The 19479-nt window shown below is 26.7% G+C and overlaps 3 protein-coding genes across 4 annotated transcripts; 1 reads left to right on the top strand and 2 right to left on the bottom strand.

Moving 5' to 3' along the window:
- Window positions 1-933: 933 nt before the first annotated feature.
- LOC113548709 (calcineurin subunit B type 2) lies at window positions 934-2735 on the bottom strand. Of its 2 annotated transcripts, XM_026949729.1 has the most exons (6): window positions 2411-2735; window positions 2306-2345; window positions 2054-2230; window positions 1853-1974; window positions 1556-1729; window positions 934-1046 (listed from the first exon to the last, which is right to left on the bottom strand). In XM_026949729.1, the coding sequence occupies exons 1-5, from the start codon at window positions 2411-2413 to the stop codon at window positions 1559-1561; spliced, it is 513 nt and encodes a 170-aa protein (XP_026805530.1). In that variant the 5' UTR covers window positions 2414-2735; the 3' UTR covers window positions 934-1046; window positions 1556-1558. The 2 variants fall into 2 exon arrangements, with proteins under 2 accessions (XP_026805530.1, XP_026805529.1); XM_026949728.1 differs by lacking the exon at window positions 934-1046 and having other exon boundaries at window positions 1511-1729.
- Window positions 2736-3034: 299 nt separating this feature from the next.
- On the top strand, window positions 3035-6495 carry LOC113556576 (elongation factor 1-gamma). Its single transcript, XM_026961613.1, has 9 exons — window positions 3035-3195; window positions 3269-3418; window positions 3574-3637; window positions 3952-4094; window positions 4168-4331; window positions 4605-4913; window positions 4971-5140; window positions 6091-6215; window positions 6279-6495. The coding sequence occupies exons 1-9, from the start codon at window positions 3184-3186 to the stop codon at window positions 6432-6434; spliced, it is 1293 nt and encodes a 430-aa protein (XP_026817414.1). The 5' UTR covers window positions 3035-3183; the 3' UTR covers window positions 6435-6495.
- Window positions 6483-17383, bottom strand: LOC113556568 (protein MMS22-like). The gene is made up of 21 exons (XM_026961601.1): window positions 17110-17383; window positions 16779-16986; window positions 16560-16709; window positions 16351-16501; window positions 15542-15700; window positions 15306-15419; window positions 15126-15245; window positions 14008-14225; window positions 12853-12959; window positions 12023-12195; window positions 11704-11962; window positions 11506-11634; window positions 9212-9413; window positions 9060-9144; window positions 8339-8527; window positions 7960-8130; window positions 7749-7896; window positions 7417-7640; window positions 7153-7355; window positions 6893-7084; window positions 6483-6540 (listed from the first exon to the last, which is right to left on the bottom strand). Exons 2-21 carry the CDS (start codon window positions 16973-16975, stop codon window positions 6498-6500), a joined length of 3234 nt encoding a protein of 1077 aa, XP_026817402.1. The 5' UTR covers window positions 16976-16986; window positions 17110-17383; the 3' UTR covers window positions 6483-6497.
- Between the last annotated feature and the right edge of the window lie 2096 nt (window positions 17384-19479).

Raw genomic sequence — 19479 nt, 5'->3', positions numbered from 1 at the left:
TAATTTATTTTAGATATAAATTAGGGATTTATCTACATAATAATTAATAAATGATATACATTTATTAAAGATAATAAAAATAAAAAACGAATATGTTAAGACAAGTATATTGTATTCAATTTGACAAAAAAAAAAAATTAATTTACTAAGTAATACAGAATATGAACGTAGAAGTCTCATTTATTTATAGATACCAAGATTTTTAATTATTTTAATATACAAGTACTAACTATACTTCAAAGGTAACAGTGTAAGTTAAATATAAATATATAAACAATAAATAAGTATAATCAAAATTTTTTTTAAATTATAATATTAAACATTTTAATTTAAAGTAAAAAAAAAAATATGACAAAAATTTTAACAGGTCTACAAATTGTTTTTTATACTTTTATTGTAGAATAAATATGATATAGATAGGTACTGACTGTCTGTATATATTATATAAATATGTTATTTTATAAATCAAAATAGCTTTAAAATAAAAATTTATATTAATTATGGTCATCCAATGATAACATTTGGTATATTATGCATTGTGTATCTATCATAATTTAAATTATGCTTGTAAAAAGTGAATTAACTAAAAAATTAATGATGTGCATTAAATCTGAAAAATTCAAACGCTTGACTAGACTGTAAGGCTGTTCATTTTTATTTTTGTTTGAATACTATTGGCACTCACACTTTAATGTTAATAATATTAAAACAAAATATTTAAGTTTAACTATTTTGGTTTTAGGAATTTGATTAATAAATGTTATCCAATTAAATTTTACTACTTGGCATCATTTTAAATAATTACATTAATTTTTTATTAAAAGATTTTTTTTAAAAAAGTTGAAATATCTTCAATAAAATATTATACCAAATCAAATTTCTAGTAGTTAGAAAAAAATAAATTTATTCTCATTTATTTTTTCATTAAACATTTATAAATAAAATAATAGTAATAAATATAGTACAAAGATCAACATAACAAAAAAAAAAAAATAAATATTGAAAAACTTTAATTCTTAAGGTTTTCTTTCATTGTTCAGTGCCAACTGAAATAGTAATTAATAATTATACATAGAGATTTTATGAATTATTCTGTTGATAAGAATTTATCAGAACAGAGTTATTCAATAGTATAACTTTTAATTTACAACTCTTTCTCGTTAGAAAAAAAAAATTAATACATAGACTTGATAAAACTAATTAAGAATATAACAATAATTATTTATTTGTATAATACATTATATGTATGCAGTGACATGTGTATGTTTATTGTTTATATATATATAAATATAAAATATGTATATTTGTATTTTTGATTGTATGTATTATACATGATTTAGAAGGAAGAAAAACAGTGCTTAGTATAAAGAAAAAAGCAATTGTGAGAACAAATTTTCAGTAACCAAGATTAATAATGTATCACAATGCCGGAAGATTACTAAAAAAAAATTTATAGGGAGATGAGACAATATATATATATATATATATATATGTATATAAACGTGAATTGTTTTTTTTTTACTGTTAACATTAATTGAAGTTGAATAAAACTTACAATTTAAACATCAACAACCATCTTTTTGTGTATATCTGTATTGCCAACGACAGAGCAAAACTCTTCAAAATTAATCTTGCCATCTTCATCTTTATCCGCGAACAATATAGTTTTGTCAACAATTTGCTGAAGCTGAGTATCTTTTAAATTATTTCCTACCATCATTTTCAAAACCTTAAAATAAAATTTATGGACATAGTAAGATAATTATTAAAATGAATGAGAACTTTTAATGGACTGAGAAAAACCTAGTTCTACACAAATGGAAAAAACTGATGTAAATTATTAGATACTTACTTGAAATAATTCACCATTTGATATGTAGCCATCGTTATCCATATCATAGATTCGAAACGCAAACCGCAACTTTGATTCTTTGTCTCCCTTAACACTGAATTGAGACACTCCTTGAATAAACTCTATGAAAAAATATAAACTGTTAGCAATGTACCTAGGCTGAGACGGTTATACCAGGATCCATCTAGGCGTAACCATTACCTTTGAAGTCCACTTCACCATTGCCATCTTCGTCGAATATGTCTATAACTCTTTGAACAAGCGGGTTTTGTTGAAGCTCGGGTAGTGATAGGAACTCGTCTAGACTCAAAGCACCGGAGTTGTCCAGATCGAGTTTGCGAAACCGTTTGCCCAAACGTCTGATCTCATCGGCATCGACTATCAATAATAAAAACACAACAAATTTTAGTCTTACACACTAACGGTTGCATGTCAGTGCTGATAGGCACTTACAGTTTGAGCACAGCTCCATCGGCAGCGAGTTTTCGTTACCCTAGAAAACATTACAGGGCACAGGATTAGTTTATCGTCTGCTAGCCAAGCACAATCATTACGTACCATGTTCGACGGTGAAATACTGCAGGGATATTAATTTCTAATAGAGCTGTAGTAGACAGCAATAGTGTGTGGCCTAGTCGTCGAAATATGAAACGATCACGGACTTCGGTACGAGTTGGTCCGTTTTGGTCGGGTATGAACGTCGTATGTGAATGTATGTGTGTGTGTGTGTATGTGTATGTTAGAGAGCGCGCGCGCGTAATACAGTAATACTAAATAGTATATACGAACGTACGCGTGTGTGTGTGTGTGTGTGTGCGTGAGGTAGGGAGAGAGAGCTTTTATTTTTCGTCGCTTACCACTGTGGGCCCCGGGGAGAGAGCCTAGCACCACCGACCTCGTCCTACCTACCTATACGTAATATATAACGATATATACGCAGAGATTGCACCGAGCAACAAAACTATCGATTTTGATAACATGTGAAAACAGCTGAAACGACTTCGGGCCAGCTTGCGGTCTCGCCTCCGTCGATCGACGGCGGTCGGCAATGCTGGCCGGCGACGATGATAACGCGTCGTAAGCACCTCCCACCAGCCGATCATTTTCTCTCTCGGACGTGCGCGTGTCATGCACTGCCATCTACCGTCGGACGCGTACTACTTGTCATCGGTACTCCACGTCTCTACTCTCCGCTTCACCGCGCCTCCACTTCGTCCGCCGACAGAATTACGTTTCTTTGCTTTCTTTCTTTTATCACCGAACGGCCGCCGTGAACGTTACGCTCACGTCATAATTTCTACACAGAGACACGTACAATCGCAAGCGGAAAAATGGCGTCAGGCGTAAGTGCACGTTCCGTATCCGGGCTTATCCCGGCCATCTCGTTGGCAACGCAGTCATCCTGTTGTTTTTCAGACCCTGTACACGTATTTGAACAACTTCCGAGCGTACAAGGTGCTCATAGCGGCTCAGTACAGCGGAGCCGATGTCAAAGTCGACCCGGCATTCGAATTCGGCGTCACCAACAAACAGGAGGACTTCCTCAAGAAGTTCCCCCAAGGAAAGGTGACTGAATTAAATTAAATACACGCCGAACGACGGCCAGCCGGTATTTTCCCATCTCAACCCCCCCCCGCTTATCCACTAACCTTTTGAAATCCGTCGTCGTCGGTGCGATCTATGAACCGATAGAAATTATAATACGTTTTCTGTTTTTCCAGGTACCGGCATTTGAATCCAACAAGAAGGAATATCTGACCGAAAGCAATGCCATCGCCTATTTTGGTTAGTAAGTGACTGTGTCACAAAACACTAGATTCCTTATATAAAAAATAGGCATTGGGGCTGTAACAACTAATGATAACATACTTAATTTTAAAAAGATTCAATGGACATTTTAAAACTATTATTTATTCCTTTTGTTATACCTATAGCAGTTAAATCTATTAGTATGGTGGTGTTTAATATTTGAGATAGAATATCTCATTAAAATGTGTACTGCTATGCTCAAATTTGTATATATTTACTATAATTAATGATTATATTTAAGTATTAATATTGTTTGTTATACTAATTAAATTATTTAATATATAATTTAGTATCCAGCGAGCAACTCAAAGGATCTACTCCATATGAAAAAGCCCTTGTACAACAATTCACCAGTTATGCTGATAATGAAATTTTACCAGCTTCTTATGCTTGGGTGTACCCCTCTCTTAGTATTGCCCAATTTAATAAATCGGTAATGTTGATATATATAAATATTTTATAACTTAATTTTGCTTTTCAAAAATATAATTATAATTTATTTTTAGTCTGTTGATAGAGCTATTGAAGATGTCAAAGGAATTTTGGAGTACTTGAATAATCATCTTTTGACAAAAACATACTTGGTTGGCGAACGTATTACATTGGCCGATATAGCTGTAGCCTGTTCATTACTACAATTGTATCAGCATGTTGTAAATCCTGAATTCAAGTAAATAAATTTTTAATTGTTAAATTTAATTATTTACATCCTCAATCAAAGGCGAACTTTTCAATTTAAATTAGTTAAGTTCGTAACAAAACGAGGTACATTAATGTGTTACAAAGTATTGATTTGATAATTTGTAATCACTTATCAGACGGGCCTATGTAATCAACAAATCAATATTTAACTTTTTAATTTATACAATGTTATACTTGACCATTTTTCTTAAGTAGTCTATAGTTTTTTTTTATTTATAAATGTATTTATATATATTTTTAGAAAGCCATTCACCAATGTGAACAGATGGTTTGATACCATTGTTAACCAACCTAAAGTTGTTAAAGTCATTGGAAAGTTTGAGTACTGTCAAAAGACTGCTGAATTCAACCAAAAGACTTACTCAGATTTCCAAGGTGGATCAGGAGAAAAGAAGTCTCAGGCTAAAAAAGAAAAAGTAACTAAAAAGGCAGCTGAACCTAAAAAAGCAGCACCTAAAGTAGAGGTTCAAGAAGAAGAACCTGATGCAGCTGAGCTCATCTTAGCTGCTGAACCCAAATCCAGCAATCCTTTTGATGCTTTACCTAAAGGGTAAGTGTATAAGTATATACTTAATTGCTTAAAGTTAATTTGGTGTATTTAAATTAGAACATTCAATATGGATGAGTTCAAGCGAGTTTATAGTAACGAAGAAGAATCTAAATCTATTGCTTACTTCTGGGACCACTTTGATAAGGAAAATTATTCAATTTGGTTTGGTGAATACAAATACAATAGTGAACTACAGAAAGTCTTCATGAGTTGTAATCTGATCTCTGGTAAGTTTGTACATAAGCATATTAAAAAGTCACCTCACCCATGTGTACTATCTCCGTTTTACAATATAAAAAGTTTTCATTCAGTAAAATCAATATTGTGTGTTTAACTTAAATATTAGAGTGTAATGACCTATTATCAAACTTTAAGATAAGAAAATTATCTATATTGTTTTCTCTGTTTTTTACAACCCTTAAATTTTTAAGTGTATTATGAGCATTTTTAAATATTAATATTTTACATACTTATATCTTGCTGATAATGTTCTTACTTTTTAGTTTGATAGTAGGTTATTTTACTCTAATATTTATACTAAACATACAAAATTGGTTCTACTGAACGATATTTAGTTTTTGATATCACTAATAGAAAAAAAGTTATCTCATATTATATTTTTAAATTCCAATCATTTTTCTGTTTTTTTAAACTTGAATAATTTCTTTTGTAGTTCTGATATTGAAAAAATAAATACATTAATGCCCAAACCAAAATCTCCTATTTTTATTGTAAAAATTTGGTTGCTTAATTAACTTGATTAGTCCTTGTCTGCATGAAATGGTTTTTACTTTTATACGTTTGTAAAATGGTGACCACTCTCGTCCTTTAAGATTGTAATCTCATAGTTAACTGAGGACTTTAGTTCAATAGTAACACAACCAATGAGAATCCATGTTCAAAATTAAATAAATTTTGATCTTGTAAATTGGTATTTTATGTCATTGACATTTATATTTATTTGTGCGTTTATTGTTGTATCAATAATAAAATAGATTTATGTAGATTGTAATTATTCGCTATTAATACAATTTTATAAATTTTCAAACTATAGATATCTTTTGGTTTCATATTTTTTTAATTAAAAATAAAATATTAACTAGTTTAATTCGGAACTGTGTACTAATAAATGTTTTAGTTTAATTTTTTTTTTCATTAGAATAAATTATTTTTTTAGGAATGTACCAGCGATTGGATAAGATGAGAAAGCAAGCTTTTGCATCTGTATGTCTTTTCGGTTCAGAAGGCGATAGCACCATTTCTGGAGTTTGGATTTGGCGAGGACACGATCTTGCATTTGAAGTAAATATAAATTATTTTATTTTTTTTTACTTATTTTATAAAATTATTTATATTGTTTTGTAGTTGAGCAATGATTGGAAAGTCGATTATGATGTCTATACATGGAAGAAACTAGATGCCAACACTGAAGAAACTAAGAAGTTGGTTAGCGAGTATTTTGCATGGACAGCCAAGGACAAGGATGGCAGACCTTTCAACCAAGGAAAAATATTTAAATAAATACTTCTGTATTTATAAATTGATCATATTTAATAATATAAAAAAAAGAAACAATTGTTTATTTCATATTTTTCCAAGTTTTATTTGAATTTTTTCCAATCCTTTCCTGAAAACAATAAAATAATAATTTTTAGTGGAGTTAAGTTATTATGAGAATGTTTACACAATATTATCTTATAGATCATGTGCAACAGTAAAAATGCATTTTATGGGTCAATTTTTTTTATGATTTTTGAGAATAAAGATAGGTTATTAAAATAAAAATTTCATTTTGATGAATATTAAATTGATTTTAGACAATCTAAAATGTCTACCCTTACAAATGTTCTCTATACATTTACAACTTTTTACTAAAACAGAAAAAAATAATTTTGAATGAATGCACTTTGTTTGCTTAAGTTAATATAGTATTATACATCATATTATTAGATATTAAGATTTAAAAAAATAGACACTACCTAAGGGTATAATCTGAGCCGATGCCTCTTTTCCATTCAACTTTTTCTATGTGTGCTACAAGTTTGGGTAGAAAACAAGTAACAAAATCTGGCGAAATAGTTATCACATGATTAAAAAATTCAAAGACTAATTTTGAAGAAAATGCCAAGTGTTCTTCGCAAAAAGTATTCAATGATGACATGACTTCATTTCTAAACAAATTTATCAACAATTAATAATTGGACATGAGTAACAAAAATTAATAATAAATTATGTATACTTGATTTCTTCATTAGATTGTGGTGATACACTTAAATTAATAAATGTATTGATAATTTCATTGGTGATTCTTTTACAAATATTAGTTTCTTCGCAGAATATTGATACTGAACAAATGCGCATTAATGAATGTTGAATAATTGATAAAATCACTAATTTATTGTTACGGTTTATTTTTATGATGTTATTTATATAATCTAAAACCTAAAAGTAAAAAACTGTAAATAAAATATAGTTAAACTTGTGGTACCTATATAATATATACTTGTGCAACACTACTGTCTGGTGTTCGCTGACGTTTATTTAAAAATGTTGATACAAGTAATTCTAAAAATAAGGCACGTTCAGGAATTTCGTTGTCTGGTTTTTCTTCAAAGAATTTTAATAATGGCAACTCATCTGACGATTTGATTCCAACCAAAATCTTTGGTAAATATAATGAAATCAACTCACGGAGACAACGAGCAATATACATATCTGTTTTTGGATCTACAATTACAAATAATAAAACACAATAAATCACCAACAATTCTTAAAATACATAATTAGGCATTGCTGCCTTATAAATAAATCTGTTACAACAGCTATTATACTAACTAAGGCGAAATAATCCTATAAAGTAACGATGTAAACAAGATAGTAGGGCAGTTAAAACACTTGGATGTGTCTTGGAATTGGGACTTCTCGAGCTAATACCCAAGAGCATAGAATCCAATAACTCTTGTAGAATAGTGTTTGGTTTACCCTAAAAAATAAATAAATTTTTCTAAATTCTTATATTAACAGGCAAAAATAAAATTATTCCTACTTTAACATAAATTAATGGTGAAATTTTTTCAAACATATAACCAATGACCATGTATAACCTGTATATCTCGTCATTTTGTTTTTGTTGCTTTATTAAAATATTCACCCAAATTTTGATACTGTAAAAATAGTCTGACACTTTTTCACTCATTTTTTGACGTAATTTTAAATCCTAGAAATTATAGAACATAGTAAATTATACATAATTATTTATAGTTTATATACATATATTAAATATTTATTAAAAAAATATCAGTAGTAATATTTAAATATTAAATATAATTATAATACATTTGGAATTTAACCAATAATAATTTATGAACAACTTGTATTTATTTTTTTCCTAAGATAAAATAAATAAAATGTATTTTTTAATTTACTTGGCTATGATGATACTTTATGCTTAATGAATCTAAAAATGTGATAAATGGATCCACACTTGTTTCTAAATCATTTCCAGAGCTTGTAATTAGTTCTTTAATTTCGCTAATATTTGAAACAAATTGAGTAATGGTCATTGTTTCATTAAATGTCCAGTTTGTGATTAACATAGAACTATGTAACCATGCCTAAATAATATAAATACAGGTCAAATTAAAAAAAAAAAAAATACAAAAAATGTTATGGTATGGTAATATAATATGAGTGATAAGTAACAAATAGTAATAACCAGTGGTGTGTCCATAACTTTTTTTTGTGGATGGGCCACAAAAGTTAAGTTCAGAATAGTTTTATTCCCTCCTCATATAATAATTTGATCTATTTAAGTTTTAGTATTTTTATTCTAAATGACTAATTTTTATATTTTTATAATAAATGGTAGCTTACCTTTTATTAAAACATAAACTCTTTAAATATTCTTTAATTTTATATATAATAAATCTTTCATTTTTATTGAAATATCTAATCTAATCAAAACTAATTTTTTTTCTAACTATAAATCATATCTTCATTTTTCATTGAGCATCGAACTTATACTAGTCTAGTACTTATATAAAAATGTAGATGGGCACTGGCCTACTACAGGCCCATCCCCTAAAAATGCACTGGTAATAACTAAAAATAAATAAGTTAAAATTAATGCAAGTGATTTGTACTAACTTTAATTAGAGCTAAACTGTTGAATCCATGAATATTAGCAATGACATTTTCTTTAATAACAGAGGATAAATATCGATTAAGCAATCTGAAAATTTACAAATGTATACTTAAACAGAGATATAAAAACATGTTTTCAATTAAATAAAATTTACTTTATATTAATTGCTTGATTTACAACAAAAAAATTGAATAACATCACTTTTGTGTCAGAAAATGCTGGTATAGATGAAATAATTGTAAACGCTGCAGCAATATCTGCTATAATTGTATCACAGTCAGCTGATAAACACGACTTCTTTATGAACGGCAATAAGTAAGTATATAATGAGTTATAGAGTATAAATATTTCATTTTCTACAAAATAGAAAAAATGAAGATATTATTTTGGAAACATAATATAAATCTAGTCATTGGTTTTTAAAATTTTTTTTTTTTAACCTTTGTATTCATAATTAACATGTTATTTATTTAAATTTGAAATAGTTATTACCTTAGCACCAAGAGTTTTCAAGTTAGTAATCATACTTAATTGTATTTGATAAATAAAATATTAAATAAAAACATAAATAAATATGGCCATTAAAAAAGTAAAAGATATGTTGGGTTCACAAATAAATAAAAAATGTAAAAAAAATAGTGGCAAAATAAATTATAGATAGTACTGTCTAACATTATATTTCTATAAGTATTTCTTTGAAAGTTTGAACATTAAAAATTATTTATTTTTGTATTTTTTACATTGATGTGAATATGTGAAATATTAATATTTAAATATGTTCATTTTCATTCACTTAAAAATTAAAAAATTATAAAAGCCAGACGAGAGATCAGAGATAATGTTCATACCTTTAGGTTTAATAATATGTCATTACATTTAATATTTAAGCTCAACACATAAAATTTGTTTGGTATTCTTGTTGTACGCAGTCTACCACTATCTATGGTAAATTCCAATGATTTGATGGTGATGTTAATTGAGCTTTATCTGATGTAACTCAACTTCTATATTAATAATATAATATAATAATAAAATCTGGGTCTACCACAATTGTGATTTTGATCATTAAAGTATATGATAATCAGTTGCAATTTAGTTTATGCTACAACACATTGAATGTTTTTCAAGATATATAAATTAAATTTTACTTAATGTAAATAATAAAAATATTAAATAATAGTATTTTAGTATTTTTTAAATTTTTTATACCTATACTCTATTCGGAATGAGATCGTACCTCGGCGGCAACCAGTTTTCGTCGAGTGGCAGTCAGACAACACCCGTTTGTCCACCCTACCAAGTCAACTATCTGCAGGCCTGCTGTGTAGTAATGCCACGCCCATGCGCACAAGTTGGCCACCGACATACGATCTCATTCCGAATAGAGTATACATAATGTAATAAATCATTTTTGATAATTATTAAGGTACTTAGTATACATGTTTTTTTTTTTAATTTAGGATTAGATTGTGACATCTATTATTGAATTGTTATCATGATTGTGTATTATTAGATATGCTTTAATTCTACATTTATATATTTATTCATATTTTAATTAAGCATAAAATACCACATGCATGGTAGACGTAGATCGCAAATAATATGTAGAAATGTGTGATGAACCGCATACAACAAGAATACCATTGGTTCACTGAATGAAAATTTCACATGTCGAACGTTTGTACAACAGGAACAACTCTTACAGGTATGAGTCTTCTAATGATATATACAGTATGTTTCCTTTTGAAAGTAACATGAAATATTTGAGTCCAGCGACCTCAGAATGATGTGGGAAAAGAAATAAGAAATACAAAAATGTACAATTTTTGATGGTTTTCATATTTGTAATTTTTTAAATAAGTGCATGCAAAATACAACTTGTATTGTTTTTAAATAGCAACAGAAGTTTTCAATACCAAATTCAGACGAATAAAATTTTTTTAAGTAATTTTAATTTATTGACCATGGCCTTAAACCAAAATCAACTAAATTATAACAAGCTAATGTTTTAATTTAAACCATTGAGTTGTTCAACAATGTTCAACCTATGATTTTACAAATTTCCATGTGATTCTGAATATTTTTTTTTTCACTTTTTGATTTAAATTATAATATAATTTGTTGTTATTTAAGTTACATATGTCATATTGCCCATGTGCACATTTAGAGAACTACAAATTTGAAAATTATCAAAAATTTGTATTTCTGTATTCCCTATTTTCTCCCGGAAACTCCATATCAATCCTTGTTCACCGAACTGAAATATTTCATGTTACCTTTATATCCATAGACCTATTAACATAGTTAACAGGTCTATGTTTTTTATCTTTAAAAATTAAACTGTTTATTATGTATATGTATATATAATTTGTATAATATGAAACAGATATTATACATTACAACATTATAATTTTATTTTAAATAATTATAGTTAAAATATAATATTACCACGTGAGAAAGGCATGGATTGATCATTTCCTACTTTTTTTAGTTTCTCCAATATAAGTAAAACTGTTTGCAGAATTTCATTGCTATCCAATGGTTTTATTGTACTAAGATAATTTTCAAACCAAGAACCTTCAGAAAAAATGTTAAATTAAGTGAAATCATAAGTTAATGTACTATATTTATTAATTTTAAATTTACCAATAAGAGTATGTTGTCCATAAGTTAAAGATTCACTGAATATAAATACTTCTTTAAGACCATCTAAATAAACAGTAATGTGTTCTTGAGATGTGGTATTTAATGTATCTGAGAGTGCAATTCCATATGCAGTCATTGAAGTGTTTCGTTGTGAATGCAATATTAAAAAAGCCACAGTGCCTTTCCAATATGTTGCTCTAGTATTAGGGTCCAATTTTTGTTCAGAAATCAAGTTTATAAGATGTTGATATTTAAGTGCCTAAAATATAAAAAGAATAAAATTGAAAAATATATTTGAATAATTTTATTTTTTACTTACTATTTGTGATGTATCATCTGACATAATTGACAACGTCAAGAACAATGTTGTAAAATTATAAAATCCAACATCATTAAATGACATAACTTTACTCGGTGAGAACTTTGAAAATATTCTACCTTTTATTTGATTCCAATCTTTTGAGTTGTATTTAATGTTTTGTAAGTGAAGACCTGATTTAATATTATTTAATGAAAAATAATTTTTTTTCTTTAATAAACTTAATATAAAACCATTAATTGGTTTTGAAAATTACAATTTAGAAATATACATCATTAAATTAATACTAAATGATCTATTATTTAAATTAGGAAAAAACTTAGTTTATAGATTTTAAATCCATATTTGTGGAATAATTAAGTATAGGATAAATGAAAAAGTGTTATAGTAAAGGATGGATTGAAAGTTAGCTGAGATATTTAAAGAATTAATTAAAGCAAGAAAGCTTTCACATTGGAAGAAAATAAGTGGACTGTAAAAATAATGTGTGTGATATCGCAGATAGCTAGAGTTATAAGGAGTACATGGATGGGAGATCCTAGACCAGCTAGAGTAACAAAATGTAACAATTTTAATTTCCATAATAAAATATAAGTAATTCATTTAGTTCTATTAATTATGGTATTTTTTAGATTATATTAATAAAATAATGCAAATAAAAGTTGCTAGTACCTAATAGAATATTTTTGCAATATAAATATATACGTATTTCATTTGGAATGAATAAAGTGAATTAAAATTAATATAGTAAGTTATTTGTTTAAAAAATATATAAATATTTAATAGTATAAGTTAAATATTTTAACTACTAATAAAGGGTAGTTACATACCAAGTAATCTTTGAAATAATTGAAAACTATTATAATTAGATAATAATTCAGTTTCTTGAGCAGAAAATAGATTGTTCATTTGAATGAGAAGTTCAGAACCATTTTTACTAAAATACCAATACATATTATATGACAATAAATACTTTTTTATTTATTTAATAAATATATATTAAATTTATATATCAGTGGTTTTCAACATTTTTAAGCCCACAGCTCCTTTTGATTATAAAATTAAATACGAGACATATCCAGAAAGTAAGTGCACTGAGGCTCTCACAATCGCAGGGAATATATTTTTACTATGTTCGCTACACTTCTGTATAGCTTTACTCCTCTTCTTTATAACAAGACTATAACAAGTTCAGTACGTTGAAAACTGTGGTCACAAGAATTTTTCTTGTGAATAATGTCGATCGAGTCTGCCGCCACCTCCTTTGTCTACTTCTCGACCGCCCCTTCACCTCCTCGTCAGTAAACAATTTTTTTCCACCCGTGTGCTTCTTCAGGGAAGTGAACAAATGGTAATCTGAAGGCGCCAGGTCGGGGAATTCGAAGGGCGGTTCAAAACATCTCATCTAAATGAGCCCAAAAATTGTTTCACGACATTGGCTGTGTGGGGTCTGGAGTTGTCGTGCAGCAGGCTTGAGGGTGAACATTAGTGGACTGTCTCTTGGTTTCAGGCATATAGTGTGCAACCCAAGTTTCATCTCCAGTAACAATAGACTTGAGAAAATTATCACCCTCCAGTTTATAGCGTTCCATAGAGGTAATAAATGAGGGCGCGGATTTCGCACTTGGCGGCAAACTCAATCGACATGTTTCACAAAAAAAATTCTTGTGACCACAGTTTTCAACGTACTGAACTTGTGATGGTCTTGTTATAAACGAGAGGAGTAAAGCTATACAGCAGTGTAGCGAACATAGTAAAAAAATATTTCCTGCGGTCATGAGAGCCTCAGTACACTTACTTTCTGGATATGCCTTGTATATGGCTATCATATGAATAATGATAATAATAACATTTTTTTTAACAATTTTATTTTCAGTTCCTATTGGGGATGTAGCTCCCTTGATAATAACTGACAACCCTGTGACTGAGGAGCTGTGACTTACGGGTTCAAAACCATTGCTATACATAAAATATTCTTTTATTACCTGATACAAGCAATATTCTGAATCTTCATATCGGATGAATAAAATGTGGAATTCAGTCTTTTATGAAAATATTCCCATAACACAATTACTGGTTCAGTAATTAACGACGATATTACAATATTTTCCAATAAACATATAGATAATTTCAATTGAACTTCATTAGGCTCATTATTAAGAAATTCTTTAAGAATGGATACTAAACCACCATCTTTTAAGTCCTAGTTAAAAATAATAAAGAGTTCTATATTTATCTCTTTAATCTAAATTTAATTACAATAATCAAAAGTTAAGTATTAAGTTGTTATGTGTATAAATTGACTCAATAATATTAAAAAATAAAGTAAAATATTGGAAAGACCTAATAACAATGTATTGGAAAATTATAATTTTATAATGTTTTTGACAAATTCTTCATGTTTACTTTAACTGTTAATCTTTATTCTTTTCTTATATTTTTGTCTCTGCTTTATTCTTTTAATATCTGCTTCAACACTAAAAATACTTCATTCGCCCAAAGTATTTCTGTTACTGTTCTTACCTCACCTAATTTTTTTAAAACTATACCGTCTATACCTACCATATCAACTTAAATCAAATACTTATTTAACACTTTTAAAACGTTAATTTTATTATTTTCAAGTCTGGTTGTATTTACGACAATACAAAGAAACACTTTGTTTACTTCCAAACACTAAAAGGTTAATAATGTAATATGAAAACTTAAAATTCTTTTCTCTACATTTTTTACTAGTGTTCAACCAAATTATTATAGTTTAACAATTACAACTAATAAAATACAGATAAACAAATATATAAAATAAATCATAATTATAATACAATTTTTAAATGAAAACCAATTTTTTTCAAGACAGGTATACTCAAAATATCCTTTATATCAAAACAAAACAAGTTTTCAAAAAAAAAACAAATATTTGTAAAACTCGTTTTAACTTTGATCTAATATTATATTCTAAAATAATTAGTTTCATTATGTTATATGAAAGGAAGAACTTTAGTTCTAAATATTAATTATTTACTAATGATTATAATGAACTTAATTTATATCATTATAAATTATTTACAAATGGGTATTTAAAAATAGTATTAATGAAACTTACTATTGATGATGATTTGTCAGATCGTTGTAAACTATTTAAAAGCCATAATCGAAAAAGAAGTTCTTCACAATCAACTAAATTGACATTTGTAAAAACTGCATTGAAATACTGCCAGAAGTTCTAATAAAAAATAAAATAAAATTGTAATTCTTCTAAATTCTATTGAATTAATGAACTTACATCAGAATTGTATAATAATTGTTGTTTATTAATTAAATATTGTATGAGTGTCAAAAAATCATAAGTGCAATCACAAAGTAATGCATCTTTGAAATGAAGATCTTGGAGTTTTAGCTACAAAATAAACATAAATTAACAATGTAGATTAGTAAAAGCATTAAGTATAATTTATACTTATACCTATACTTTATCATATATTTAATCAATGATAAAAGTATAAAATAAAACCAACTTACTTTTTTAAATCGATTTCTGGCTAACTGTACTAAATCATTCAAAGCATTATGTAAAGAATGTTTTAAAGTATCTTTACTTTTAGGTAATTCTGAAAGCAAAGATAATTGAAACCACCTTACATCCAAATGACAATGATATAAATGGTAATAAATGTTATTCTGTAAATACAAGAAGAAAAATATACATTTTAATATTCATTAATAAGTTAAAAAACAGAATAAATCAAAATTGAACGCGTAGAAACAATGCAAGATAGATACTTATTTAAATCCCTCCATTTATATTAGAATCATCATACATTTACATGTAATTTAAGTGAGTCTCTTAAAAATTTTATACTAGAATTATTTCTAAATTCTTGCCAATATCTCTGTTATCTATGAATAAGACATAAAACAATAGACAATATTTTTTACATTATGTAGTCAATAGGATATCTATGATAATAATCGGTACCATTTACTTATTATTCTATTTATGTACATTTTTATTTTGTAAAAAAAATTATATAGTATGTTTTAATATAAGTATATTTTAAAAATAAAGTAATAATTAACGGCTAGTATGTTAAAATAATCACTATATAATAGTAATTAAATGTACAATTTTTTAATCTTATTGGCTATATTAAGCAAATAATTGTTTGTTTTTTTTTTATTACCCATTTACTTATCAAATGTTATAAAAATAAACTAAACTCTACCTTGATAAACAAGTACAATTTAAAAAAAAAAGTATTTATATGGATTTTACAATTTTAAAATAATTTAGGTAGCAGGTAAAATATACTTTAAAATTAAATAATTACTGTGCAATCAGATGAAGTTAGTGCATGTTGTATAATGGTTTCAGATAAATTATTAAACTGTCCAAGAGCTGAATATAAATTATTTAGTTCTAATTCAATTTTTTTCCCATGAGATTCCATTAACCAATTATGGCTTTCACATGCATTTATTCTGAAAAATAAAATAAGTTCCTACAATTATATTAATGTTTATAATATAAATAAATTACCTTTGAAGACAGTCTCTTAAAAACAAAAGAAATCCAGAAATTTGCTGTCTAATATCTGAAAAATTAATTGTCTTGCAATTACTTTGGTCTTGAGGTCTAAATGTTTTATATTGATCTCGCACAATAGAACTTAAGCTTAACAAATGTTTTCTAGACAGGAAAATAGTAATAATTATTAGTCAAGCGTTTGAAGTAACAATACATTAATTGTATACATACTTTGCCATTCGAAATAGTATAGGTATATCATACACTAAACTATTACCCTTATGAAACGAATTACCAAACAATACATAACGGTCAGATTGATTTTCATCATTATTCATAGTAGAAATATTGAAATTCTGTTCACTCCTAACAAATTGTTCATTCGAAGTATTTGGAGATCCCTTGCAGTTAAAACAATTAAATGACATTGTGAACTGATCTATAAGCAAGAACATTCAATATTATTACATGATATGTATATTGTATACAGCATAATTTATTATAATAAACACCATTCAAAAACATTGAATATATTACACAAATATTTTCAATGTTTACTTACTGATCGTCTTACTAGCGTTTTCTATATCACGTTATATTGAGAACAAATGCATAATATGTAAGATATTAAATCTACAAAATTAGTAAAATTACATAAGTTAGTGGAAACTAGTTTGCTACTCTCTGCGATTGACCTAAAAGTGGTTGACACTCCTTGCAGTCTGGTGTCTATGTACTTAGGAAATTTAAAAAATAATTGAAAGGTATAAAAACTATTAAAATCCGAACATTATAATTATTAATTATATAGTACTATAATATAATATTATGTACTATTGTCTATTATAATCTGTATTCTGTATAACATATTATTATTATTATCAGTTCTTTTATAATGTCATCTTCGTACGTACAACATTCTGGCGGGAAAATTTTAGTTCATAACGTGACCACTTATCGCTAGTAGTAACTCTATGTCAAGTGTACCCGCGGACCGCGGTTATTAATTTAGTAATTAATTTTATTGTAAATCTATAACAATAAACATTTCTTAATTTATTATTCTGATATTCATGTGATAGACGATAGTAAATAACTTGTGGCTTGCGGGTTTGGCGGTTTGGCCATTTATTTTTATAAATATTGTCTCAGGTATTGTAAAATACTTTAATATCTGATACACTTGTTTCCCTTTTAAAATAACTACCAACAACCAATAATAAAAAAATGTTAAAATAACATATTACCTTATTTTTTAAATTTAACATTATAAGCTAAAATACACAGGAATTAGGTATTTTGGTACACGATTAAATAAAAACGATTATAACTTAATATGAAAAATAATAAATGATTTGATAGTAATTATTATTTAAAAGAGTTGTTGCTCTTTTTTAAATTGGAAGTTAAAACAAAAAGATTGAAAAAAAAATGTTTACTAAAATTGTGATAAGTCTCAGTGTATAATAAAATACGCTGAATATGATGAAATAAGTAGATTTTAATCATAATTTTGACTAATCACGAGGTGCATGAAACTAATTCACACTTGCTAAGTACAAACAGAATTGCTATTATACTTTGGTACTATGGTTGTTGTGGAGGGGAAGAGTAAAAGTAAATTTTTTTAGTAAAACTTGAGATAATCACGATTCATAAGTGTTTATATTATAATTTTATCATTTTCTATACATGGTATAATTTTCAAAAGTGTTTGACTCTTTTTGAGTTATTAAGAGATAGTTGACATTGCGTTTTTTTTATTTTATTATTTTTAATATCAATAAAAAATTTTTGATTGGTAAAAATTCTATAGAAATGTTAACACAACTAATACAAGATCTTACATAAATTGTTTTTAAACATGTTTAAATTTTTTAAAAATATGAGTGTAATTTTTTTTTATATGCATATGAAATTACAAAAGTTTACTAGTTAAGTATTTTGCTATAAAACATTTATAAAATATTCAATTTTTATAGGTAAAGTTTGGAAATTAAATGGTATAACATTTTCCTCATAAATTGTATATATTGGAACTAAAAAATCTAAAAAGTTAATAGATAATAATTTTTATAAATTTTTTAAGTTCAAATTTAAACAAAATTACATATTTTTACGATGAATAACAATGTTAATTATTTTGTTATAGTTTAAAAATATTATTCTTTAGAGCTTTTATGTACATCATGATTCATGAATTTTACTATACACAAGAGTTTCCTAAACCATGGTCCATATGTATACCAGAGGGGTCCATAAATGTAAATTGAAAATATTATATATTAAAAACAAAAATACCTATGCATTATTAGTATCACAACAAACAATTTACTGTTAAATATAAGTATACAGACAAGATTGAGACAGCACTATCTAGAAATATCAGAAGTAGCAATTTATTATTACTTATATATACCATAAACATATTCACTGTTTAAGGTGGTATTAACTCAACTCAAGAGTTAATAACAAGACTAAATAACAATTTTAATTTAATGTTTCCATTTCAGTGAGCCACTTGATGTCTAATGTATAATAGAGTAGTAACCATATTCTCACCTTTTATTAAATTCTATTTTATCATTTTGTAATCATAAAAAAAAAAAAATGCATACACAGTGTTAGATCATGTATAGATAAAAATTATATATTTTCTAATTTTCAAAGATACAACTTATACAATGTATAACATGCCATGTTATTAGCAAAAGAAAAACAAACATGGTAATATATTATATTATACTTTACACATAAAATATTATTAATAATTTACATGAAGCCATAGATTAATACTTTTGTTATAATATAATACATAAATTAATACTTTTGTTTGATTCCTTGTTGTTTAATGAAAAATATACTCTTAATTTCTTAACAACAAATAATCTTATTTTATTTAATATAAAAGATATATAAAAATAAAAAAAAA

This window comes from Rhopalosiphum maidis, chromosome 1, assembly GCF_003676215.2.
Source record: "Rhopalosiphum maidis isolate BTI-1 chromosome 1, ASM367621v3, whole genome shotgun sequence".
Taxonomy (NCBI): domain Eukaryota; kingdom Metazoa; phylum Arthropoda; class Insecta; order Hemiptera; family Aphididae; genus Rhopalosiphum; species Rhopalosiphum maidis.
This window is presented reverse-complemented; position numbering and strand designations above follow the sequence as displayed.

Excerpts from the sequence above, each read along its gene's own strand:
- LOC113548709 (XM_026949729.1), bottom strand. Across the intron at positions 2,231-2,305 it reads GATGGAGCTGTGCTCAAACT|TCGATGCCGATGAGATCAGA; the intron begins GTAAGTGCCTAT and ends TATTATTGATAG. Across the intron at positions 1,975-2,053 it reads TGGTGAAGTGGACTTCAAAG|AGTTTATTCAAGGAGTGTCT; the intron begins GTAATGGTTACG and ends ATTTTTTCATAG.
- LOC113556576 (XM_026961613.1), top strand. Across the intron at positions 4,914-4,970 it reads TTTGATGCTTTACCTAAAGG|AACATTCAATATGGATGAGT; the intron begins GTAAGTGTATAA and ends TATTTAAATTAG. Across the intron at positions 5,141-6,090 it reads GAGTTGTAATCTGATCTCTG|GAATGTACCAGCGATTGGAT; the intron begins GTAAGTTTGTAC and ends TTATTTTTTTAG.
- LOC113556568 (XM_026961601.1), bottom strand. The coding sequence starts at position 16,975 with ATGTCATTTAATTGTTTTAACTGCAAGGGATCTCCAAATACTTCGAAT. Across the intron at positions 14,226-15,125 it reads CTGACAAATCATCATCAATA|GACTTAAAAGATGGTGGTTT; the intron begins GTAAGTTTCATT and ends ATTTTTAACTAG. Across the intron at positions 7,641-7,748 it reads TATAGGATTATTTCGCCTTA|ATCCAAAAACAGATATGTAT; the intron begins GTTAGTATAATA and ends TTGTAATTGTAG.